General features: G+C 45.0%; 1 protein-coding gene across 3 annotated transcripts in view; it reads left to right on the top strand.

Moving 5' to 3' along the window:
- CA10 (carbonic anhydrase 10) overlaps nucleotides 1-27,386 on the top strand; it is a 476,991-nt gene that overhangs the window by 435,034 nt on the left and 14,571 nt on the right. For all 3 annotated transcript variants that reach the window (XM_070562243.1, XM_070562241.1, XM_070562242.1), the window contains 2 exons: nucleotides 19,235-19,330; nucleotides 23,797-23,869. In XM_070562243.1, coding sequence (XP_070418344.1) covers nucleotides 19,235-19,330; nucleotides 23,797-23,869 — 169 coding nt within the window. The remainder of the gene's footprint in view (nucleotides 1-19,234; nucleotides 19,331-23,796; nucleotides 23,870-27,386) is intronic.

The following is a 27,386-nucleotide window of genomic DNA, read 5'->3' as shown; positions in this document are numbered from 1 at the left end:
CCAACGTGGGGGCCGTACAGCTTGGTAGTTAGCACGTTGTCTTTGGCTTCAGGCACCAGCCCTTGTTCTATCCGTGAGTAGCTGTGTGACTCGGACACATTACTTAACAGCTCTATGCCTCAGTTTCCTTAGCTGTAAATTGGAGGTAGTGATAAGGTTCTCATGCTTGAGGTTTTGGTGAGGATCATGAGACAATGCACGTGAACTGGCTAGCACAGTCCAGGCTCACACTGCAGGCCCGATAGTGTTCACTAGTGGTGCTGGTGTTGCTCACCGTGAGTATAAGAGATAAATGTGACTTGGGGGTAGGATGGACAGTACACATAGAGCCACAGAAAGGCAGAGCTGGAAGGCGGCTTGGAGGTCGTTCAAGCCCTCAGCCAGGTCCCAAGAAGGGAAGGTGACTTGCCCAGGTTCACACACGAGCTGGTGTCCCAGAGGTCCAGGGAAGAGAAAGGAATGTGGGCCAGAATGCTGAGGGAGGCCCTGAGCAGGCGGGCAATCTCGCTAATCCTCGGGGAGCAGTGGCTGCTCCTGTGACCCACAGACCAGGTTTGACGCAAGGCTCCACCTTTTACTAGCTGGGTGACTTCCAGCAAGTCATTCCACCTCTCTGACCTCAGTTTCCACATCTGTTAAGTGGGGACGACAGTTTCTGCCAGTACATCTGCCGGTTACAATAATTGAGTGAGATGAGTCCATAGGGCATTGAGGACCCCACTGGCCTGTGGAAAACTCTCAGGATGTGGTAACTCCTTTGAATTTTTTATTAATTGAAGGTCAGGCAAGATAAAGTTGGTGGATAAAAGTAGGGAAAACACACCAGTTGAAAGAAGCAGCTTGAACAAAAGTTTAGAGATGAGAAATAGGCTGGAAAATCAGAGACCTGGATTTCTAAGATTGACTGCTTACCAGCTGAGCGACTTTGGGTCCTCAGTTTCTCCTGTCTGAAAGTCAGTTTCCACTCTTCTAGGCCTAATTCACAGCAGGGCTATTGTGTGGGTCCAATGAGGAGATGGCCATGAAGATGCATTGTAAATTACAAAGCTCTCCGTGTATGAGCTGGTTTTCTCCCTCCCTGGACTGGGAACTGCTTGAGGCCAAGACTGGGTCTCCATCTTGAATCATCACCCCTGGCCCAGTTCCTAGCACAGAGTGGGTGCTACCTTGCTGTAGATGTGAACGCACTGTTCCCACTCACCCTTGGGAATGCCCCGGACCCTGGCTATACAAGAGACTCAGACCTTCTCCTTTGGCTCAGTTCTATTGGAAACAGCCTGGGGCCATGATATTGAGCTAAGCCTGCCTTACAGTGGAGAGGAGGGAAAGAATGAAAATGAGGTCTGCCCCAGAGATTTAGGCCCAGTGGTTTCCAAGGAAAGCCATGGTTCTCTCACATGCACACAGATTCGCTTGGAATGGATGTTGAAGTCTTATTATAGACTGCCCACATGCCTGTTCCCAAATGCTGTCAGCAAAACGCTGTCTCTGTTTCCCTCCCAGAGTATATTTTGGGAGCCTGGGACAAGGGCACCATCTGGGCTTCCCTGTCATACAGTGAGGGCAGTTCAGCTTTCTCTTCTTCTGTCTCCTTTTCCCCACTGTCAGCCCAGACCCACTCCTCAGTAACAGGATCAAAGGGTCCATCTATAAAACAATACCCTCTAAAGGGCTAGTGCAAAGAATCCTCACTGAATGACAATCAGACCACACAGGGGAGCAGCAGCAAGGGTTTTGCATCTCATGGTCATTTTCTCTTGATCCCCAAGATATTGCAGCCTTCATGAAGATATATAGCACAGATGTGTAATGTGAGAGCCTCATCATTACCTCCAGTTTACAGATAAGGAACCCGGCTGTCCAGCCATGCCCTTCAGTCTGGGCAGAACCACCAATCCATACTCCACCCCCCATACACTCCAGTTGTTTGTCCTGGAGGGGTTGTTTGAAAATGTATGGGAGGCATTTGGGATTGTCACCATGATGGGGAATACTACAAGCAATTAGTGGGAGGAGTACAAAGGTTCTAAAGGCCCTGAAGTGCATAGGACCGTCACACCCCATGAAGACTTGTCCAGACCAACTGTCCACAGCTCGCTGATTATAAAACACTGCCTGGTGAGCAGAGGGAGGGCTGGATTCTAAGACCATATTGACTTGGCCAGTAAACCCATTCAGCATTCATAATCCCTTCCTTCTTCTTCAACGTGGTATGTCTTTGTGGCTCCCTCTCTCCCATGTAGCATGTACGAACCCCGAAAACAGGTCATATTATCCTCTGGCATTTGGCTTCATTTTAAACTGCAGTAATAGGCCAGAACCAATGTGGCCATCCCTGGATTGTTCAAATGTTCTTGATTTATCACTTTTGTACTTTTCCAAATAGGTATTGGGGCTTTCTTTGTATTTTTTGCCATTTATTTTCCAATGATCTGTTTCTTATATCTTAGAATAAGCAAATACTTTTCTGTGTTTGCCAAAAGTTGTTTTTCACTCATTACTCATCTTTTATAATCTTCCTGAATATTTTTCCTGATTTTTCAGAAGACTATTTGAGGGTCTCCCATTCCCTGTAATCTGGATCGATATGTTGTTTTCTTATTTTCTTTTTTTAAAAGAAATAAAATTACCAAATAATTTGCAGTGCCTTTTATGGTTAACAGATTTAGGCAGATATTCAAATTACCTTTAACTCATCAGGCACCATGGCGTGAGGCATGTTACTGAATTTGGGTGGTCTGAGTCCAGGGTTTGGAATGCTGGCTCACTGAGAGCCTGGGCAGGTTCTGGAAGGGCAAGATTTGGGGAAAGTTGGCAGGTGGTTGGCAGTGTGATTCCTGGAAGAGTCAGCCAGCATACTGAGAAAGTGTTCTGTAGGAAAGAGTCACGTCTCTCTACAGTTTTTGGTTGACCGGTCTGTGCCAAAAGTAAATCTGATGTTGTCACCATCCCTTACCCCTCCACCCACACCCTCTCCTTCATCTTAAAACCTTTGATGATGTTCCATTGTGCTTAGGATAAAGATAAAATTCTTACCAGGGTCTCCAAGACTGGATATGGTCTGGTCCTGACTTTTTTCTCCTACGTGATCCTACCTTCATCCCCTTTGCCTTCTGGGCTTCAGCCTTTTCTTCTTACACATCCCTACATGATGCCACAGGGCCTTTGCACATGTGCTTCCTTCTGCCTTTAATATCTTTCCTCTTTTCATCACGTCATTCCCAGCACAGGGCTTGGTGCATAGGAGACACAAATAAGTGTTTATGGAAAGAATAAATGAATGAAGGCTTAGGAGTCAATTCTCAGATTTAGGGTATTGTGTTTTGAATGGATTTGATTTGGTTTGGCCTAAACATTATCAAATGAAGCAACCAGAGATCACAAACTGGCAGCCAACAGGCCCAGAGACCGTTCCTGACCTGGCCACAAATCTTTGAGCTCGGTCCCTTCCTAGCCCCTTTCTCTCATCTTTACAATCTGCCTGGCATTCCACTTGCAACCCCAGGCTTACACATGCTGTCTACTGAAAGTTTCATTTAAATATATGACTTCAATTCAATGTAATTTAATTGAATTTGATAGAAATTCAGGAGGCAATAGCCCATACCTCCCACCAATGTGCTTTCACTTTTTGGAAAAATCACAAAACCCTGTCCTTGAGATCTCCATGTTTCCAGATAAAGACCCAAGGTCTAAAAGGAAGAACTGCCCTTTAAAACCCAGTTCTCCTGAGTCCCAGCTCCGGGCTCTTCCTACTCCTCATCCCCAGCGTCAATCCATCATGGATGGTGTTTATGTCTATTTAATGGCTTTGAAAGTCTGCATTTCTAGTTATTAAGTATCACACCTTCTACAATTAATGTGTAGAAAATCAAGCCTAGTTTTATGAACGTTTTATCCAAATTGCTCTGCAGCTTGATTTACAAGAGGACAGAAAACCCTCCCCTCTTATCTGATAGATGTTGTGTTTCTATTTCCATTAATGTGTCAGTTAGAGTGCTCATGGAAAGGGACTCTTCTGGATTAACACCAGCTGAACGCGGGGGCCTTAGCAAGTGGTTGTGGGCATTGAATCTTTCTTCCCTCCGTGATGGGTGTTTTCAGCCTCTGCAGAAAGCAGATGTGACTGAGTGATATGTCATAAAATTCTTGGTAGCATTACCTGCTTCTAGAGTTGGAATCTGAGAAACTGGAGGGCTGTTACTCTCGAGCCGGTGGTCCCTTTGCTGTGGTCTGAGAACCTGGAGTGACAGGTTCTGCTTCTGTAATTTGCCTAATGTGATCTCCATTTATTGCCCCCAGAGGAGCCTCACTCTTTTTTAGATGAGTTGTTTTCTTTTTCTTCTAAAGAGGTCATCCAAGAAACCTTCCACCCCCACCCCCAGCTGCTCCTGCTGGCATACCTGTAGGAAGTATTTATTGGAGTTCCAAAAAGATTGAGTATTGAGTACTCCAGTTTTCCGAAAAATATATGTATTTCCTTATACATATATTGCATTACAGTTTATAAAGGATTTTCATACATGCCTTTGTTCATTCAAGTGTTTAAGTACTTAGAATATACCAGGTATCAGGCTATATACTGAAAATACAACTGGATGTATGTCCATTATCTTTCCAAATCCTTCCCAAAAGCCTAGAAGGCACGAGTGGTTAGCCTCCTGTTACAGATCGGGAAACTGAGGCAGAAAATAGTAAGGTGATTCCCTGAGGTCACTAAGCAAGTAAGGAACAGAGCTTGGAGTCTGGGTAGCAGAAAGTGAGGGTCTAAGGCCCTCAGGCAATCCAGTGCCACACAGCTGCCTCTTATTAGAAAGGAGAATTTGGTTTCTATTCTGTTTCTCTGTGAGTTGAGCTTGGCTGATTCCAGGCCCGACTGTACAGTGTAGCTGAGAAAGGCTTTCTCAGTCAAATCCCGGGTGTGCGTCTACTGCAGGGCACCTATTGATGCTTGTTGCCCCTGGATGTTTGACAAATCACAAACCTCTTCAGTTTAGTTATATCTAAACCGGTGAGGCCATAACATTTACAAATAACTATAAGGGGACGGAAACCGTACATCGTGGTCCCCTGAAATGTCTTTCACATTGTGCTCTGGGCTCCGCGTTGCAGTGTGGATGCCAGCCTCAAGCAATGGAGAAAGAGGCTTTGAGAGCATTCCGCAGCCTCCTGCGGACAGGCTTTGGACCAGATCATCACGTGGGCATTTGGAGGCTGCCTTCCTTGTTCGTTCCCAGAGATCAGACCTCAGGCAAAAACCTTCTGGGATGGGGTTGAAGTATTGGCGTATTTTTTTTTAAGTACCGCTCACAACTGCACTCATTTTAACCTGGACAATAAAACAGAACTAACTTATTAACAATTTCTACTGTGTCTAAGAGTTGTAACAGCTACCCATCACAGTTAAATCAGAAGAGCCAACTGTTAAAGTCATGTTCTTCGACTGAAATGAGAAATAATCCTACTAAAACGGGTGTTAACTTGGTACAGGTGTGACTTCAGTATAGCTAGTCCCTATGGGGGTGTTTGTGGGTCTTTTTCCTACTTCATTCAACTAAATTACATTGGAAGATTTTTTACTATGTTGACTTACTCTTGTTTCCTGATATGAACCCTACTTGATCATAATAAAATAAAAATATTAAATAAAATATTAAAAATATATAAAATAAAAAATAAAAATGATTTTTACCATGTTGTTTTCCATTAGCTAATATTTATTTAGGCTTCTTGCATTTATGATTGTAAGAGACATTGGCCTATCTGCCCTTTAGAAGTCTCACAGAACGTACTTATAAAACCACCTTGACCAAAGCTTTTTTGTGGGTAGTAGTTTTTGTGGATAGAAAAACAAAGGAAAATAATTCTTGACTTAATCAAAGGAACTGAATAACGTTACATCTCTACAATAATTAGAACAAAGTGAACCTTCCTTATGTGGCCTCAGGAACTACTTATTCAATAAACACTTAACAAAAATGACCTGAACACACCAGAACCGTGGTTTTACCCAAAGGACAAGCTCTTCCACAGGGATGATCATGAGCCTAAGAGAGGCGGTGCATAGATAGTTTAAAACAATGTGTTCAGTACATCTACAGTTATTATAATATGAACTACGGAAAGAAAAGGCTGGCAGGATCTTTTTGGCAGTCAGATGACAATAAGATAAAGTAAGATACAAAAATGAATAATATACGGACCCTGTTCTCGAGAAATATGGTCTAGAAGCATTCATGCCTGGCTCTGCTGTTATCTATGGATTGAACGAGTCACTTCATCGTCCAGGCATCTCATTTCCCTTATCTGAGCCCCAGCAGCCGGACAGTTCTAATAGCAATAATCGCAACTCCCATTGAATGAGGGCTTGCTTCGTGCCAGGCACTGCGTCTAAAGCCTGCTTTATCTCATTTAGGCACTTTAGCTTATTGACATATTTTGGCTGTTTTAATCACCCCAAGAACACTTTGAGTGGTTCTGCTGTAATCACAGTTTTGCATGTGAAGAAATCAAGGCTCAAAGAGACTACATGACCCAGGTCTTGAACCCAGGGCGTTTGACTCCAGAGCCGATGAACAGTCATTATCCCTGCCCTTCTCTGGGATGATTTGAGGTAATGGGAGTATGGGAGGAGGTGACTGCAGAGAAAAGGAGGACGTGAGCAGTGAAGGCTGGGTGGCAGGACGTCAGTGAGGCCGAGCATCACCTAGAATCAGCCCAGGTGCAGAAAGTACCTGTCGACCTCACCTGTAACTCCTGGCAGGTAGCAGCCACTGCCTGGAGGTCACTTCCGGGAGGATCTGGACCACAATTCAGGGGGAGCATCCTGCTCTGCCTTTCAGATGCTTCTTTCATGAGAAGTGGAAGGGCTACAGATGCTTTGAAAAAAAGATCGTAGGAGGAAAGTTTGGCTTCTAGAAGTGGCTATTTCAGAATGTTTCAGGAAAAAAAAGCATTAGGGAACATTCCAAGTCAGTAGTTCTAGATAAAGATGTGGGAAACATGTCACCTCAGAGGAAAGAACTGTCCAGAAGATTCTTGGCGTCTCGTCTGTTTTGTGATAATGAATTTCAAGTCTAGCAACCAGTAAGAAGGAAAGTATGTCCAATCTTTGCATCATGGAAAGAAAAAGAAGGAATATTTGATGACTGCCTTTTCTCCGTGTGGCACTCAGTGTGTGCCACCTCATTGATGCCTCTTGTTTAATTATACCCTACCTAGTTCCTCAAGGACTTGGTAGTGGGTTCTCTTGTTTCCTTCTCACGATGATCCTTAGAGGCATCCACATATTACAGATGAAGAAACCAAGGCACAGAGGGGCTCATCAACCAGCCAACGGTTACCTGGACAGAAGAGGTCCCTGAGGTTCACAGCCTTGTCTTTTCCAGCACCATCCTGCACCCATCAGATCCCTCTACACTTGTGCGAACTACTGTATAGCTCACTCTGGTTTTATAGGTTGCTGTGATCACTGGACCACATTTTGGGGGCTCTATCAATGAAATTATTGGCACTTCTTTTTATTTTTAGCCGTAATTGCCTTCCATGTCTTAAAGTGCAGGAAATCATCCGTCACCAGGCAGATTGGTGATAACTGCCAAACCTTAGGGTGAGAATGTGACAATTGGTAAATATCAAACGGCGTTCTTCTCTGAAGGCTGTGTGTGCTCTTACACTTAAAGCCAAACTTGTTAATGACTTTCTGTAAGTAAGTTCTAGCTTATAATTGTTGTTCCAGCAACAGCTGCTGAAATGTGAGCTCCCCCTAAATATAAATACCTTTCCTTTTCTCTTTACCTTCTTGTGGAAAGAAAATGTTTGGACACTCAAAAGCAAAGTGGGCCAGGGTCACTGTTTGGCTTTGTGACCTCAGAAGAGTTGCCGAACCTCTCTGTGCCTTCATTTCATCCTTTGCCTATGTTAGGAACAAATGAGGCATTACGGGTGAGTTCCTCAATGATATGGAATGTATAGCATTTCTCTGTGGATTCCTGGAGTCTGGCATGGAGTCGACACTTGGGACTTTTGTGTTGACTGGAAATAAACTTAGTTGAATTGAATAAGTCTTGAAAAGTTTAAAAGCCTATTGAACTGTGACGATGGAAATCATTCTCATTTAAAGGGAAGGAAGAGGGTAATACTAGATTCTTTCAACATGTGTTTTCTTCCTGTTCTATAGAACACTCACTGGTAAATATATGCCCCTAACACTTTTTATTCATCTCTCAAATTTAAACCAGCAGGGCTGGCAAACTGCAGCCTGCGCTTGTTTTTGTAAATAAAGTTTTATTGGAACCCAGCCATGCCCTTTTATATTTTGTCTACAGCTGCTTTCATATACAAGCAGAATTGAATAGTGACAGAGACCATAGAGCCCACATGGCTGAAAATATCTGCTCTCTGAATCTTTACAGAAAAAGTCTGCTGACCTCAGAACTATGGTATAAGCCACTGGGCATGTATTTTTCTTTAAAAGCTCTCACCTCATCCAGTGCCTGGAACATGGGGTGCTCCATCCATGGCTGAAGGAGACAAAATAAATCGGAAAGTGCTCCAGGTTGTGGACAAGGTACACCGTCCTCAAGTTTCCTTGGGACAACAGACTCCAAGTGAGGACCCAGAAGAGGGGGCTGCCCACCCCGAACCCCTATTTCTGCCGGAGCGGAAGGCTCTATTATCTATTGTTTTATAATAATTATAGGGTAACAACAACAGTAGTAATAGCTAATTACGGAGTGCTGACTGCATGCCAGGCCCTGCACTAAATGCTTTATGGATCCTGTCTCATAAAATCGTCCCCACCATTCTACGAAGTAGCTAGTGTTATTATCTCTGTTCATAGACGAGAGGCCTGCCTTGCTGAAGGGTACCAGCAGTGAAGCCAGGCTTCGCAGTCCGCATAGCCCAGCGTGAGACTTGGTTTCTGAGTTCCCATTAGAGATAGTCTTTAGGATTCCAGGCTGTTCCTTTACCAGCTCAGCCAAGTGCCTTGCTCTCCCTGATCCTCAAGACAACATATTTTGTTGTCTTATCGCCAGCCTGCACGGCCTCATTCATTCATTTAATAATTATTTCTACCTTGCTACTGCTAATATGTGCCAGGTACTGTGCTGGGCATTGGGTCCATCACAAGAACCAATCAGATACAGTCTTTGCCTGGATGCAGCTTAAAGTCTGGTGAAAGTGATGGGCATTAATCAATCACATAAGAAATGTTAAATGAAACTGTGATGTGTGTTTCAAAGAGGAAAGCCACAGGATGCCGTGAGCGTGGGTTATGGGGATCTCTCTCAAGAGCTGACCCTTGAGCTCAGATCTAAAGGAATTCATAAAGAAGAGTCAGGCACAGAGGGGAGAGGAAGGCGCTCTAAGCAGAAGGACCAGTGTGTGCACAGGCTCTAAGGAAGGAGGAAGCACGGGGCGTGAGGAAAACTGAAAGAAGGTCACTGTGGCCAGAGCACACAGAACAAGGAGACGCAGATGGAAAAATCAGGCTTGTGCTCAGATTCGGGTCTTTGTCTTAAAGGCAATGGGAAGTCACTGAGCGGTTGAAGCAGGGGTGAGTAAGGCGGTGGTGGTATCACACTGAATGCTGTGTGTGGTCTCCCATTACAACGCTGCTGTTTCCTGAGTTCACTAAGGGGCTTCTGCTAATGGAGCATCACGCTGAGAAAGACGAACTAAGGTGTATACATCAGGGTCTGAAAACACAGCTGGTCGCTCTGCTGAGGCGTGAGGGGTAAGCCAGGAGCAGCCTGGCACGTCCTGGGGAGTCACCTCCCGGCTACGAAGGGAAAACTCTGTGTGAGACTTTGACACCAGAGATGGCTCCCAGCCTAACCGATGACAAGGGCAGCTTGCTGTCGACTGGGAAGCTTGCTTGCAGCCAGTCTGCTCATTTAGTAAAAATGAGTACTTACCTATTAGTTGAAAGCTGAGTTTCTTGTCACCAACGTCAATGTTTTTCAGGCCCCTCACTTCAATTCTAGGGCACAAAACAAGCTTTGCCTTCAGTCGTAAGAGAATTCTAGGCATAAACACGACTGTCCATCTCCCTTAGAGTGGAATGAAAACCCCCTACCCTGGCCTGCCAGGCTCTCCGTGGTCTAGTCCTGCCTCCCTGTTTGACTTCAACTCAGACCACTCTCCTTTACTTAGTAGCTGCTCACTGAACTCTTGTTGAATGAATGGATGGATGAATGACTATATTATCTTGGGCAAGACATAGCCCCTCTCTGATCTCAGTTTCTTCATTTGTAAAATAAGCGACTGGCCTGGGTTTTCTATAAGGCCCCTTCCAGGATGAAGACTCTATGAGATGCAGAACAGGGATTCATTCAGCAAACACTTGCCAACATCTCCTCCAAGCCAAGGCCCATGACAGGCACGAGGGATATGTTGATGGATATCCCTGCTCTTGAGATGTTTATTCAAAAGTAGAGACAGACACAAAGAGAAGAGTTTCAAAATAGCATGGCGCATGAGTGTGAACTCTCTAGTCATAGGAACTAGGCACAATCTCAACTCTGAGCGCTTTCTTGAGCAAATAATCTCTTGGTGGCCTGGTGTCCCCATGATTCAAATAGAGATAATGGCACTAACTCATGGAATTTTGTGAGAATTAAATGACACGATGTTACTGCTGGCGTTGTCTCTGGCACAAAGAAGTACACAACAAATGTTAGTGATGATCATCAACAAATGATGATGATGACTGACGTCGACAACAATATTCAGCACCCTGTGACTGTACCGGTTGTCTATGGCTTACGTCTGTTCTGAACTCTCAGTACTCACGCCCTCCTGGTAAAATATTTTCAACGTTCCCTCTGGACGAGAGTGCGTGGAGCAGGGAGGAGCTGCACTTGGTGCTCAGTGTCACTGGTTCATGGAAGGCGTCCTGAGGAAGATGAGGCCAGAGCTGAGTTGTAAGGTAAAGAGGGGTAGGCACGGCCTCCTCTATCTCCACTTTGCCCTCCAACAGTGACCAGAGGGAGCTTTCAAAAATGCACATCAGATCAATTGATTTCTTCCTTAAAACTAATCACTATCCGTTGCGCTTGGAATAAAATCAAAGCTCCTCCCCACGGTCCGCAAAGCCCTGCATGAGCTGGTCCCATCTTGAGCCACCTTCACCCTTCCCCAGCGTACTCAGCCATTTATCCCCACCTCAGGCTCTCTGCATTGGCTGCGCTCTCTACCAGCCATGCACCTCCCTCCCATCTTCCCCTGCCTGGCTCCTCTTCATCCTCAGAACTCAGCTCGAACGTCACCTCTGCAGAGAGGCCTCCACCAATGACACTACCTGACATTGTTCCCACTCTTGCATGCCCCCCCAAATTTTTCCACTGCTGTCATTCGCTTTGCAAGCCAAAACTTTGTTTTATTTCCTTCAAAGCACTTACTACCATCTGAAATTATCTCTAAGAGGTCAAGCACTTACCAGTCTTGTTCCAGCCGGCCTCGGCACATAGTTGCTCTCAGAGACTTTTTGAACAAACAAATTCCAGATCCTTGTAAAGGATTGAGGGGAGGCACAATGTTCTAGGATGAGAACACAAGTTTCAAGCTAGTACTAAAGTTACATCAGGTCACAGAGCACTTAAGTACAGAGAATGCACTGAATCATGGCGTCCACCGTATCTGAGCATCATCGAAAGACCAAAAGATCTGATTTCTTCCTCTAAGACAGCTATTTCTCAGGCTTGAATTTCCAGAAAGCTTCTCTAGGAGGACACCCATCTAAATTAATAAAAAAGTAGAGATTATAAAATAATTTCCAGTAATCCAGGTTTAGCTCTTTCACATGGTAATTCCAACTAAGCCAGCAGAAGCCCTAGGGGCGTCTCTTTAATGAATAGCTAAACTTGGTGTTTAATTAGCATGTCATCATGAGCCCCTAAAGAGTTTGCTCTTGTAAGCAGTTTCAACATTGTCCCTGCAGCCGTCGTTGCCTCGTGCACTTGCTCAGAAGGTCAAACATTCACTTGTTGATCGCCTATTTCATGTCAGACACCCTGATGACCTTGAATAAACCTCAAAGTTGAGGCTCATTAACTAAGTAGTAATTAAACCACAGCTTAGTACTCATCCAAATTATTCAAAATTCCGACTTTGTAGGATTGGGATTTTAAAATGTTACCCATAACTGGCAAGAAGTAATCTACAGGCATCACCTTCAGAACCCACCTGCCAATCTGACACTCTCTCCCTAGTGGGATAGGATCTCCCATGGCTGCTCCCTAAGCCCAAATGAACAGCAGGGTGAGCAGCAGACCCCTTCCCCCAGACCCACCCGCACCTGTGCACATTGTGAGTGGTTAGTGGGTATCAGATTGGCCCCACTAGGCCTGGCTGGGGAAGAACAGGGGCAATGGCTGCGGGAACTGTAATTGTCACTGAGAGGACCTTGGGGGGAGGTGGAAGGGAAGCAGCGCTTTTTCACAAGTAAGCCCTACTGTTGGTGCATGAAGCAGTGCAGGCCCCAGGCATCTTCCCCTCTTGCTTTTGATGCCAAAATTGTGTTCTGACAAGTGGGAACAAGAAGCCTGGCCACTGCCAAGCTGCCTCCTGGGCTCCTCTGGTGATGCTGACTGTTCTGAGGCCCAGGGGATGGCTTGGTGCCCACTCACCACACACATATGCACATTCTTTAAACTGCAAAGTCCTATGGAACATTCTCTGCCTTAATAGCTACCACCTGCAATTACAACCTCTGTACCTCCAGTCTCTCCTGCTCTAATCTGCCCTCTGACAGTCCATGCTGATGAGCTCATCCCTGCTCAGAACTCTTCCATAGCTCTTATTCTGGGTCTCCTATGGTCTATACTCAGCCCATCCTCCAACATATATGACGTATGTACCCCTTCACCCAGCCAAACTGAAGCAGAGGAGCGGTGAACAGCCAGACCCTATAGGGCTCTGCCAACCAGCCAACAGTATCTGCTAAACCAGTATTCTCAGCTACTACTAATGTGCATTCGAATCACTGGGGATTTGTGAAAATGCAGATCTTGATGCAGAAGGTCTAGGGTGGGGCTCAAGATTCTGCATTTCTAACAAGCTCCCAGATGCTCTGGCTGTTGCTGGTCCCCACACTGCACATTGAGTAGCAAAGCACTATGTCATCCGTTTAATATCTAATTTGTGGAGGGGGGGAGAAATGCTAGATTCAAAATAGCTTTATTTTAAGATCATGTTAACTCTCTAAAATCACCGTTTCTGTAGATCAAAGAGTCAACTTCATTTGGTCCACCCTAATAAAAGAGGCAGTCTATCAACAACTCCTAATAGAAACCAAAGCTCACGATCTCAGAATCCTAGCCGACTTACCACGGAACAAAGAGGAGGCGAGACTTCAGATCAAAATTCTAAATGTGTTAACGTGAGCTTAGAGCAGAGCACAACCTCACCCCATCCTTGCCAGCCTCCTTCTCACGGCCCCTGGCCCCTGTAGAATCCCGCCCAGGAGACTCTTCCTGCCTTTTTCAGTCTTGTAAGTTGGAGAGGAGGATCACTCCACTGGATTGCCTTCCACTTCCCTGCTCTCCAAGGCCTAGTTCCCAGAAGATGCTGAAATTTCGAGGCATGCCTTGAAGCACTGGCGCATCCCCAGGTGGTTTTCGTAAGTCACCTGGTAGGAAGATCTTAGCAGATGGCAAGATGTGTTTTGATTCTCATTAAGAAGCTTACTCAACATTGAAGGGAGGTGCGGCAGGTCCCCCACAGCTCCTGGTTCTTCCACATGGCGACACTTCTGCACCTGCAGAAAGTCCTGGCTCTGTGTGTGGGCGGGAGAAAGGGAGGGAGGCAACTGATGAGCACAGGCCTGATGAACCTGCCTGGCCTGAGTCCTGCACAGGCAGAGCAGATTCACCAGCCCCTGCCTGTGGTCGCCCTTCTGATGGCAGAGTAGCTGCTGCATAACCATCTGCCACCATTGGAAAAACTCACAAGAAGTGAAAAAGCGATAAACAAATAGGATATTTCAAGAGCAGCAATACTGTGTGCTCCCTCCATGAGAAGCTCTGCTGACTCCACTTATTCAGGGTGTTCTCTGATCCAAGGTACCATCCGTCTGCGCAGGCACTGATGGGGTGTTGATGTTCATTGATTATGTTGCACAAGTTCTCCATTCCAGCTACTCTCTAGCTGGAGAGCTTTTAGCAAATACCAGTGCCCTCTTCCCACCCTAAGTCAATTCAATCAGGACTGGGGGGGGCCAGGCATAGGTGGGTTTTAAAAGCACCCAGGTGATTTGGATGCACAGTGAAGGTTACAAACCACTGTGTTAGAAATGTTTTTTTTCAAAGATCAAGGGAAAGCACGTTTTTTTGATCATTGACTTTCCCGACTTCTAAAACTTCCCTTCCTTTTTTTAGTGTAATACAGGATATTGGTAATAATAAACACTCTCTTATGCTTTCAGAGTCACAAATCACTTTTACATGCACTCTCTTATTAGATTCTCAAATCAGCCTGTGGAAAGTGCTCACGCCATTACAGAAAGATATATGCTGGGCTTGCTGTGACATTGTTTATAAGAGACAAAAAAATGGAAACAACCCAAAAGCTAGTGAGAGGATGGTTTAATATGTTACGAGGCATTCATGCAACAGAGAATTCCACAGCTGTTAGAAAGACAGGTAGATCGATACACATTGACTTAGAAAGATAGCCACAAACTATTTTTAAATTTAAAACCTCAAGTTCTGAAGCATAATTATACATTCCGTTTCTGTTGTGTTTTCTATTTTTAACAACTTTACTGAGATACCCTTGGCATATAAAAATTGTATGTATTTAAGGTGTACAACTTGATGTTTTGATATATGTGTACACTGTGAAAAGTTCACCACAATCAAACTAAATAACATATCCGTCACCTCTACATAGTTACTATTGTGTGTGTGTGTTAAGAAGATTTGATTTATGATCTATACTTTTTAGCAAGTTTCAAGTATACAATACAGCATTGTTAACTATCATCACTATGCTGTGCATTAGAGCTCCAGAACTCGTTCATCTCATATAACTGAGACTTTGTACACTTTGACCAACATCTCATTTTCCCCACCCCGGAACCCCTGACAACCACCATTCTATTCTCTGCTTCTATGAGTTTATTTTGGATTCTACATATAAGTGAGATCATACAGTATTTGCCTTTCTATGTCTGGCTTATTTCACTTAGCATAATGTCCTACTGGTTCATCTATGTTGTCACAAGTAGCAGGATTTCCTTTATTTTTCACGGCTGAATACTATTCCATTGTGTATGTATATACCACATGTTCATTATCCATTCATCCATCAATGGAAACTTAGGTCGTTTCCATGTCTTGGCTATTGAGAATAATGCCGCAGTGAACACGGGAGTGCAGATAGCTCTTTGAGATCCAGATTTCGTTTCCTTTGGACATATACCCAGAAAGGGATTGCTAGGTCATATAGTAGTTATATTTTTAACTCTCTGAGGAAGCTGTATGCTGTTTTCCATAATGGCTGTAGCAGTGTACATTCCCACCAACAGTGCGCAAGGGCTCCTTTCTCTTCACATCCTTGCCAACACTTCTCTCTTGTCTTTTTCATAACAGCCATTTAACAGTGCAAGGTGATATCTCATTGTGGTTTTGATTTGCGTTTCCCTGATGATTGGTGATGTTGAGCACCTTGTCATGTACCAGTTGGCCATTTCTGTATCTTCTTTTGAGAAATGTCAATTCAAGTCCTTTGCCCATTTTTTAATAAGGTTATTTGGTTTTTTGCTATTGAGTTGTAGGAGTTCCTTATATATTTTGGATATTAACCCCTTATCACATATACGGTTTACAGATATTTTCTCCCATTCTATAGGTTACCTTTTTACTGTTTTGATTGTTTCCATTGCTGTGCAGAAGTATTTTAGTTTGATACAATCCCGCTTGTCTATTTTCACTTTCGTTGCCTATGCTTTTTGATGTCATGACCAAACAATTGTTGCCAAGACCAATGTCAAGAAACTGTTCCCTATGTTTTCTTCTAGTAGTTTTACAGTTTTGGGTCTTACACATAAATCTTTAATTCATTTTGAGTTGATTTTTTATATGGCGCGAGATCGGGGTCCAATTTCATTCTTCTGCATGGGATATCCAGTTTTCCCAACATCATTAATCGAAGAGGCTCTCCTTTCCCCAGTGTGTATTCTTGGCACCCTTGTCAAAGATCAGTTGACCATAAGTGTATGAATTTATTTCTGGGCCCTCTATTCTGTTCCATTGGTCTATATATATATGTTTTTATGCCAGTGCCCTACTGTTTTGATTACTATAGCTTTGAAATATATTTTGGACACAGGAAATGTGATGCCTCTAGTTTTGTTGTTCTTGCTCAAGAATGCTTTGATTATTTGGGATCTTTTGTGGCTCCATGTGAATTTTAGGATTGTTTTTTCTGCTTCTGCAAAGAATGCCATTGGAATTTTGATAGGGATTCCATTGAATCTGTAGACCACTTTTATTGCTTTTTCTCTCCCAATTCCCCCAGTACATAGTTGTATATTTTAGTTGTGGGTCCCTCTAGTTGTGGCACGTTGGATGCTGCCTCAACATGGCATGACGAGTGGTGCCATGTCCACGCCCAGAATCCAAACCGGAGAATCCCTGGGCTGCCGAATCGGAACACACGAACTTAACCACTCCACCACGGGGCCAGCCCCGTGTCGACCACTTTTAGTAGTATGGACATTTTAACAATATTAATTCCTTCAACGCAGGAACACAGGATGTCTTTCAGTTTATCTATGTCTTCTCTAATTTCCTTCATCAATGTTTTATAGTTTTCAGTGTACAAGTCTTTTACTTGTTTGGTTAAGCTTATTCTTAAGTATTTTATTCTTTTTGTTGTTAGTGTAAATGGGATTGTTTCCTTAATTTCCTTTTCAGATAGTTCAATGTTAGTGTATAGAAATGCCAGCAATTTTTACATACTGAATTGATAGCCTGTAACTTTCCTGAATTCATTTATTAGTGCTAATAGTTTTTTCTTGTGGTTGAGTCTTTAGTGTGTCTATGTATATGATCATCTCATCTCCAAACAGAGATAATCTTGCTTCCTCCTTTCTGATTTGGATGCCTTTTTTCTTTTTTCTTATCTGATTGCTCTGCCTAGGACTTCTAGAAATACATTGAATAGATTTAACAAAGGTAGGCATCCTCACCTTGTACTGGATCTTAAAAGAAAAGTTTTCAGTCTTTCCCCATTGATTATGATGTTAGCTGTGGGCTTTTCACGTATATCCTTTTTGTGTTGAGGTAAGCTTCTTCTATACCCGTTTTGTTGAGAGTTTATATCACAAATGGATGGCGGATTTTGTCAAATGCTCTTTCTGAATCTATTGAGATGGCCATGTGGTTTTTATTTTTCGTTCTGTTAATGTGGTATGATTTGCATATGTTGATCCATCCTCGCATCCAGGAATAAATCTTCCTTGATCATGGTGTATAATCCTTTTAATGTGCTGTTGAATTTGGTTTGCTAGTATTTTATTGAAAATTTTTGCATCTCTGTTCATTAGGGATATCGGCCTGTAGTTTTCTTTTCTTGAAGTGTCTTTGTCTGGCTTTGGTATCAGGATGATGCTGGCCTTATAACATGGGTTTGAAAGTATTCTCTCTACTTCTATTTCTGGAAGAGTTGAAGAAGGATCAGTCTGAATTCTTCTTTGAGTGATTGGTAGAATTCACCCACGAAGCCATCTGGCCCAGGGCTTTTCTTTGTTGGGAGATTTTTGATTACTGCTTCAATCTCCTCATTTGTATTCATCTGTTCAGGTTTCTGTTTCTTCTTGATTCAGTCTTGATAGGTTGTATGTTTCTAGGAATTTATCCATCCATTGTTTTTCAAACCCTATATGTCCATGTGTGAGTGACTTATAAGCACAAAACAATATCTGGAAGGATATATACTAAACTGTTAACAGTCATATTGCTGAGAATAGACAGAGGTGGGGGCGGCTATCACAGTTTTTTTATTTCTCCATCTTTTAGTTTGTTACAAAAATTGTACTTCTATATTGTTCTTAAAATCCTATTTTAGGGTCTGGCGCAGCAGTTAAGTGCACACATTCCACTTTGTGGCCCAGGGTTTGCAGGTTCAGATCCCGGGTGTGTACTTACGCACCGCTTGTCAAGAGATGATGTGGCAGGCATCCCACATAAAATAGAGGAAGCTGGGCACGAATGTTAACTCTGGGCCAGCCTTCCTCAGCAAAAAAAGGAGGATTGGCAGCAGATGTTAGCTCAGGGCTGATCTTCCTCAAAAAAAACAAAAAAAAAGAAAACAAAACAAAGTCTACTTTAAAACCACAGCCTGAGATGAATTCCAAGGAGAGATAATCATACCCATTTTTCAGAGGAAGCAATCAAGAGTCAGTGAGATGGAGTAACTAGTCATGTGGCTAAAAATTGGTGGGGCATTAGTTTGAACATACTTGTATGCTATGTTTCACAATTAAAAAAAAAAACGAGTTTTAAAAATTAGGTAACAGAGGGAGAACCTAGTTTGCTGGAGCCCAGGTCCAGGACTACTTTGCTATCTATGCTGTCTCTTGCACCGGGGCTCAACAAGCAGATTGAAGATCTTCATTCAACAGGGAGGAAGTTAAGTCCTGCACAATCAGATGACCTGGGCAGGCTGGTGCTTTGGGAGCCTAAGCCATCCGCTCTCTCTCCCTCAGGACCACTGCATCTTGCAGGCTGACCAGTCTCTTCTCAGAGTCACTGGGCTGACTCAGGACCTGACAATTCCCTGCTCGCCTGAGGCCACGAGGAAGATTTACTTGCTGCCAGTGGCAGCTGGTGGTGCAGCCCAGAGAGCACGTCCGCCCCTACAGGGCAGTTCTGCTCCTAATAAGGGAAATTCACTTTACACGCACTTGAGGGGAAATATCCTGAGATGGAACCAAAGCCAGATGGGCACTAAGCCTATTAAAGGCATAATTGTTACCAGGAAACATTTGCAAATAGGTATGGGTATTTTTGTAGTGTGTGTGTGTGTGTGTGCATGCATTTTACACACACACGTACAAAATATACACACACACACATCTTCGTGAAATCCCTTCTATTACAAGATTGTCTTTCCAATTGTTCTATAATATACTTTACAGTTTACTCTTATGTAGGGTGGCTATGCTGTGCCTCACACCTTTTAATGCTAGATTGTTGTTCTTATTATTGTTTTTGCCTCCTGCCAGGTGCAGCTCATCCACTATAACCATGAGTTATACACAAATGTCACAGAAGCTGCAAAGAGCCCAAATGGATTGGTGGTAGTTTCTATATTTATAAAAGTAAGTGTCTTGCATTCCTTCATTCTTTCCTTCTTGCCATTTCCCACTCCAATCGGAATATCAGTTTACAGTCTCTGTTGGATCTTAGAAATAACAAAAAGGGTGATGTCCGTGCCCAAGAAAAGCTGCAGGGTGGTGACTTTTATATCCATGAGATTTATGAAAAATGAGATCCCTTTCAGAGAGATGCAAAAGTGATGAGTTCCATTTCAGAGCATCAGAGCCTGAGGATTCAGGCAGCTTCTGCTCTGGTGAGACAAAGGGTGCCGGCCCCAGGGGCAGGCCCAGGTCCTGCCTCATGCAGAAGGACCAGAAGGATGCAACAAAAGGGGAGGGGGTTCCTTACTGACACCACACTGGATTAAGCCCTGTCCATCAGTTGCCCCTTGGAAAACGAGATACAAAGGAGCTCTGAGAGGTCCCTCCCTCCAGGCACTGCAGTAAGCAGCTCGCTCCAGCTTTTCTGCCATTGCTCTGAGTATCGTCTCTCCCTCTCCCTCGGAAGCATCCCCAGGGAGAATTAAGGCAAGATCCCCCTGCTGAATCTATGACACTCTAGGGAGGCTCCACATCCTCCTAAGAGTCAACAACGACAAATTTCCAACCCAGTAAATTCTAACTTGTTAAAAAAAATAATTACCTTTAACGTTTTTGACAGATGTAGAGTGAAGAAAGACTGCAAATTTAAAGGAAAAAAGAAAATAAGAAATTGTCTTTCCAGTTAGGAGAAAAGAGCAACAGGTGACAGTTACAAAGGTCGGCAGTCACTGTGCTAGCCCTTTGGGAAAGTCCCAGCCTGACCATTAGAGGAAGTGCCCGATTGGAACTTCATCTGATGAAAATAATCAGGAGAAATCCAGCATTTGCCATTAGGGAGTTTTAACAGTTCTCGTGTTGACATCACTCAAAAGAATGGGCACACAGGCACCTCAGACACCACTCCCTCTCTGAAAGCATCTCCCTTGGCAACAGGCCAGCCCTGCCCAGTCATCCCTCTCCAGACTCCACACCTTCTCCCAACTTCCTCTCCCTCCCCTGGGTCAGGTCAGGCCTCTTCGTGGTCCAGGCAGAGCTGTACACTGGGCAGGGGCATTTGTGATGTGTTGCTGCCCCTGGCCACCAACCCCAAACTCCTCTAGCTTGTCATTAGCAATATAGGAAGGGGCTATTGGCCGGGAAAGCATATTTTTAGGCTATCATGCCTTCTTAAAACCTAATGTGACATCCTGAAGGAAACTGGTCCTGGCACAGATCCCGCTGGTCCCCGCCCAACCCCTCTTGGCATCAGCAAAGACCTGGTATAATAAACAGTAGATTCCTGAATGCCAGGCACTGAGACATGTGCTTTATGTATATTTTATCATTTAACCCTAATGATAAACTTGTGAGCTGGGCATTAGTGTCCCTATCTTGCAGATGAGGAAAATGGTCCCGAGAATCTTTGACATCCCCCGCAAGTTCATGTAATTCATAACAGCCCGTGCAGGAAAGCCCCCCAGGTCTTGCTTGACTTTAACACTAATGACGTTATTCGCACTTTATGCCTTCCTAACCGAGCTGGGACAACCCAAGTGAGATGAAGAGAGAAAAGGACATTTGAAAACATCTCCCCCCACCGTCCCCATGTTGCTCACAAGCACGGGGCAAATTCCTGTATCCCCTTCACCAGCCCCAGTTATGACATTGACAGCCAACTGGTGCGTTCAACCTGGGCCACACTCATTGTTGTGGAGCCTGCAGATCTATCACAATATCATGCCATGCGTGTCCAGGAGCTCACCTCCCCCATGGCTTTCCTGATGCCAAGCCATCCATGAGTAACTCCGACGGCCAACATGGGCTGCCCAGCAACTCCTGTCCTTAATGGGTGCGTCAACCTTGGCCCCTGACTTTGCCTCACTTTGCTTGAAGCTCCTGAGTCAGTGAATGTCATCCTGGAAGCACAGGCACATTACAGCTGACAGAGTGATTGATATGCTGGGAAGTCAGCCTCCTCAACAGCAAACTACTGGCGTGTTTCACAAGCTCTTGCAGAAACGCTCGCTCCACGGAGATTACGGCCGCAGGTCCCGGCTGCTTCCCTGTGGGTTGCTGGGAGGAACTTATGCCCTAGACCCTGAGGTCCGTGAAAGGATGGTGACTAGCTCCTGCATCTTCCCAGGCCAGTTTGGCCGCCAGGGATGCTACCGTTCTTTCCCTGAGCAAACCTGAGGCTTTCTGGCTAGCTCTCAGAATAAGCCAGCATTTCTATCTTTATCCAACATAATCGTCTCCCAGATGCTCCACAGTGAGTTATCCAAGCTGTGACTTGTCATTCACTCATCTCAAAACACCGAATGAATGTGGGACACAGGCCAGCCGTGTGCAAGGCACTGGTACCTAGAAATGAGATGAAGAAGGCCCTGGGCCTCGGAGGGCGCACAACCTCTGGTAGTCCTGCCCTCCTTCTCATCTTTCTGCCTCCCCCTCCTAGCTCCGTGCAGGGTAGGCAGGAACAGAGAACCAGAGGCACCACGTCTAGGTCAGCTGAGTCCTGGAGATGTCACCTTGGCCAACAGCTGAGCCCTAGAAGGGTTGGGGTTGTTGGCTGAAATAAGAGAACTATTTATCTGTGGGATTTATTTATCTCTGTTCCCTCCTAATCCCCCAGCCTTCCCGTGACCACAGGGAACTGAGATTTGGCTGTAATTGCTGCTCAATCACACACCATTAACTTCCCACTTAAGCTCACTTATACCAAGTACATATTTTATCCTCTCACCCACGCAGCCAACACACTAGAGCCCACAAATCATCTGTGTGCACTTTGGAATTTTTTCAATTATTTTTAATCAGCTCAAAAGGGTCCAGTCCCAATGTTAGTGTTGGCCAGACTCACCAGCTACCAGGAGCCCAAGGCACCCAAGTAAGGGACATGGCAGATTCCTTACCTCCCATGACAAAATATTATTGGCTCTCCTTTCATGGGGTGCATTGGCACAAACAGGCAGCTTTAGGCTACCTTTTAAATGGCTGAAGAGGATGTCAACGTAGAAGTTGGACGTGGCACTGAAGCTTCCAGGGGGCAGCAGGGTTTGATTGGGGACTTTTCTCCTTTTGGGGGATGGGCTTTTGCTTCCATGGAGCAGTGTCACTCACCCATCTCCCCCTGGTGTGTGTCTCACCACAACACACCCAGGAAAGCGTGTGGGGAAGGAGAGATGGATGGAGGGAAAATAAACAGTCTGCACTTTCTCCAAACTAAAAATTACCTGTTGCTTATCTAATAATAATAATCATCTGCTACAATTTTTCCAACCCTCAGAAGAAATCAGATTTAAAATGTTCATGTGTCACAACATCCGATTAGCAGCTGAGGCGTAAATTGCAGAGCAGAGCTGAGCGAGGTAGGAGAGAAATGACTAGGATGAACCATGGCGCCTCGGAAAAGGCTGACTAAAAAGGGAGTTGTTAAGAAAACAGTGTACACAGTTATGTTGGGGCACATCACAGTCTCCAAATGGTGGTCCCCTGGCTTAAGCCCCGTGAAGCTTGGCTTGTTCTCTTAAAGAAGGAATTTGGAGACCTCAGAGCATAGGCATAAAATGGGAACTGATCCCTGAACATCTAGTACAATGTTTCATCCATAATAGGCACTTGGTAAATATTTGTTGTATGTAAGGATGCATGGATGGATGGATGGATGATTGACTGAATGACATGGCTTATGATATATTTGATTCATGCAATAATGAGCAGTGATATAATAAGGTTTTATATTATTTGAGATTTTTTTTCATCTCCTGATACCTCTGTTCTGGGTATTCTTTCTCTCTCACTCTCAACTTAGATTACTATTCCCTACTAACGTGTCACTCCCTACACCCCGCTTAAAACTCTTTGATGCTTCCCCCTCCCTACAGAATAAAGTTTAAATGCCCTAACTTGATATTCAAAGCCTGACATGAGCTAGCCCCTGCCTCCCCCTCTGGCCTCACCTCTGTCCTTCTCCCATACTCTCGGCTCCAACTACACTGAAATACTTGCCTGAGCACGGCAGTTCTCACTCTCCCATGTCCATCCATGCACAGATTCCTGTACGTAATGTTGTTCGTTACCATTCCTCCTTTTCTACACTCTATCACCAAAGCACTTGGTTAACTTCCACCATCCTTGAAGACCCAGCTCATGCCTTAGCTCCCCAGAGTCCCCAGGTGGGTGGTCTCCCTCTAATATCATCCCACCTGTGACTCTCTCAGAGCACTCCTCACACTAATTATAACCATTTGTTTACTTCCCTGTCCTCTTTCTCTAGACTGGGTTTCTGGAGAGTAGAGTCTGTCTATTTGATCTCTGAATGTCCAGCCGTCATAGTGTTTGGCATATGGGAGGCGCTCAGTAAATATGAATGAATAAGTGAATGCATGGAGCAATGTTTATCCTAGGGTAGTACTGCCCAGCCATCACTATTTTCTTTTTCCCCCTAGGTTTCTGATTCATCAAACCCATTTCTTAATCGAATGCTCAACAGAGATACTATCACGAGAATAACGTATAAAAGTAAGTTTGGTTCAATTTCCTATACAGCAACTATTCTATAAAGGTTAGTCCTGTCTGAAGGCAGAAAGCCAGGACCGAGGATCTCCGAGGGCCCCTTCCAGGTTCATAATCCTTTAATTCTGTAGAAAGTCACTCTGGAGAGTCAGGGTTGGCAAAGAAGCGGCTCATTTTCAAACAGAAGTCCCAACGGTGTCTTTGTCATCCACGCCTGTCTAAGGCAATAATGGTTATTATGATGATGGTCATCGTTATCCCATGGATTGGTAACGAGCTGGGGGACTCTACAAGCTGACAGACTCCACCGTGTCAGCTGGCCACATTTGGGGCTTTGCCAATTATGTGATTGAAAAAGCGTTCACGAGGTAGTTTGGCTCCAACCTCAGCACTTACAGAGGCCCTCAGCTGGACCAGACCTCCCTCTCCGGGTCGCTGCGTCTCCCTCTCAGGTAGAGGCAGGTGGCATCTTTTTTCATCCCCACGTGTGATCCACTGACCCAGAGGACTCTGTCCAGTTTCCTTGGGTTTCCAGAGGGTTTTCTCCATAGAATCTTTAAGCAGAAAAGAGAGAACGGTGCAAAGTTGAAGAGGGAAGAGGAAAAAGGGTGCCACTGTCATCCACAGCAGTCTCAGGGGTTGCAGGATTTGGGAAAATTTACGTGAAATAGCACACACCAGGAGAGGAAAGAGGTCAGTACAGGCAAGGCAAATTTATGAACCAGGAGTGAGCAGGAAAGGGGCATTCCAGTCCTGACTTCGAGCAAGGAGCTTCCTCACTTTGACTCTGTTCCATCATCTGTAAAGTGAAGAAGTTACCCCCTAGGTTTCTAGGTCCTTCTAGGTCTAGGATTCTGAATCAAGCAATAGGTAAATAATGATTTTCACAAAAGTAAAAAACAGCACGCAAACATTCTAACACCCTGCATCCCCCTGGCGCATCGTCCGCCAAGAGAGAAACTTAGCTGTTACTGCAGTTCCTGCCTCCAAAGGTGATGCGGGAAAGACAGAGTGAATGCTCACGGGTCTCACCTCGGACTGCGGGAGGGAGAGTAAGGAGAACCTTCCCGCATTCATTTCTTCATGCATTCAACAAACATTTCCCACATGGCTGTCCCATGACAGACACCAGGCAAGGCTCCTGGAATATAAAGATGGACCAGACCCCAGCCCTCCCCACAAGGTGCTCACTGCCAAGTCACTCCTATATGAAGAAGGTTGGGTACTGGGCGGTGAGGGCGATAAATGAAACTGGGGAATTGCACTCCACCTGGAAGGACATCACCTAGAAGGACGCCTTAAGTGGTCTCCACAGCCACCTGCCTTCCTCACCAGCACTCCCAGGAAGTCTTCTCTAAGCGTACATGGGTTGCTCAGCAAAGGGAGGCAGTTCTGTCTCGTGTGCAAATAGCACATTTTATGATTGCCCATAAAAGATTATTAGTCTTTTAACATTTTTGATTAAAAAAAGCATGAAAATTAAATAAAATGTTTTCAAATAATCTTGAATTTGCAGTTTAGAGACCGTGAAAAACCGTGAAATCACACATTAAGCCCCAACACACAATCTAACAGATTGCCAACTGCAGAGTAAGTCATTAGTGGGGCTTCCCTCCCCACCCACACCCCCCCACCCCCAGCACTGGTCTGCTTAATATTAAGTGATGTGGTTGCTGCCGAAGATGAAGGCATCCACGTGGGTCTGTGCTCCAGGAAGGTGGCCTCCCTCGGGAACAGGTATCGATTCTGGTACAGAGAGGGGCTGGAGAGCCAGGGTGACAGATCTTGTTGGGACCAATGGTGGATGGCCCTTTTGTGGCTAAGGGGAATTTGAACTTCATCTACTTCAAATGAGGTGTCCCTGCTGACTGCCAGCCCCATCGGGTCTGTGGGAACTGAGAAGGAAACACTTTGGCAGTAGCTGAACAGGATAGCAATGTTAAAACCCAAGACCTTCATTCATTTGTTCACTGAGTCACTCTGCAAATATTTATTGAGTGGTTCTTGAGTGCCGGGAGATAGGGAGATCAAAAGAACACGTTTCCTGTCCATAAGGCCCTCACTCTCTCATTACAGTCATATCATAGTGTATTATAAAGATTTGCGTAACAAATGCAGTGTTAACAATATGAACAGAACTCTTTGGGATCACAGAAAATCTGCCTAGAATTACATACATAGCGAGGTTGCACAGAGTAAGTACTATTCAAATGAATAGATCAATAACTATTTGCTGGGGAAAGAAAGAGAAAGAGAGGGAGCAGAAGGAGGAGGAGAAAGAGAAGAAGGATGAATGGAAGAAAAAGAAGAAAGGAGAGGAGAAGAGAAAGAGAGGGAAAGAAGGAAGGAGGGAAGGGGAGAGAGAGAGATGGAAGGAAGGAGGGAAGCCGTTTCAAGCCTAGAAAGGCAGCATGTACGAAGGCATGGAGAGCAGTAAAAGGACTATGAAGAGTTCAAAGGGAGGAACTCTGCCTTCCTCAGCTCTTCACCTCAGTGCCCCACAGGATACCCAGTAAACATTGGTGACAGCCTGAATTAATGGAGGAATGAATGGCCCCCTGTGGTAGCAGTGACAAGGGCAGAAGGAGTGGTGGGAAGGATGTTCTGGAGCCAGATCCTGAAAGGTCTTGATGCCACGCTGAGGAGTTTACACAGGAGATGCATTTGAAGAAATGCCTTCGCCTTCTCTAGAGACACAATCCTAGAAATGCTAACAGGAGAGAACAGGAGCACCCCCTTCTCCTCTCTCCCTCATCCTCTATCTGTCAGGGCCAAGGGAAAAGAAGGGGAACTAAAGCAAGACAAAGAGACCTCTCATGGGGAGAGGTAACAGCTTTAGGCCGCTAATCACAGGTATTTTGTGCTCTTACGCTTGGCGAATAATGAAGGTGTGCCTGGTAGCGCCTTCATCATAGACCTAAAGGGAGAAACACCACACGGATAATGATGGCCCTAGACAGGGAAGCAGCCTCGACACCACGTGCCCAGGACACTGTGGCTGAAAGGGATTGATTTGCTCAGCAGGAAAGTGCCAGCACTGGTCTCTCCTGCTAAACTCCCTGAGGCAGCCAGCCCACGGAAGGTTGGCCTGGCGGAAAGCAGGGGACTTTCTGAAACAGGAGTCATTCACTAGGATACAGCCAGTGGGTGGGAAACACGAGGCTGGAAGACTCTCCAGAGGCTCTGCGGGAGGCAGCAGGTTATGCTGGCATCAGCCCGAGAATTCCGGGCGAGAGGGAGACAACGCCACCTGCTCAGGAACACTTATCATAGTACTCTGCATCCATGCTTCTAAGTAAGACAGAAATAAACCAGTGCCCCCCACCGCCACCCAGCCACACTACCCAGGACACCTGACCTCAACCCCACCCACTCTGCTGCTACCCAGAATTATACCCCAGCGTAGCTTCAACTTGCCCCACTCATTTAGATGTGGTACCCACTCTGCAATAGGCTGAGCATCCAGAGTATGGAAGTGATGCTAAGTGAGCACTTTCTGCACTCCAGGCTCCGTGTTAAGAGC

This window comes from Equus przewalskii, chromosome 10, assembly GCF_037783145.1.
Source record: "Equus przewalskii isolate Varuska chromosome 10, EquPr2, whole genome shotgun sequence".
Classification (NCBI taxonomy): domain Eukaryota; kingdom Metazoa; phylum Chordata; class Mammalia; order Perissodactyla; family Equidae; genus Equus; species Equus przewalskii.
The sequence above is the reverse complement of the archived record's forward strand: the minus strand, read 5'-3'. Positions and strand labels throughout refer to the sequence as shown.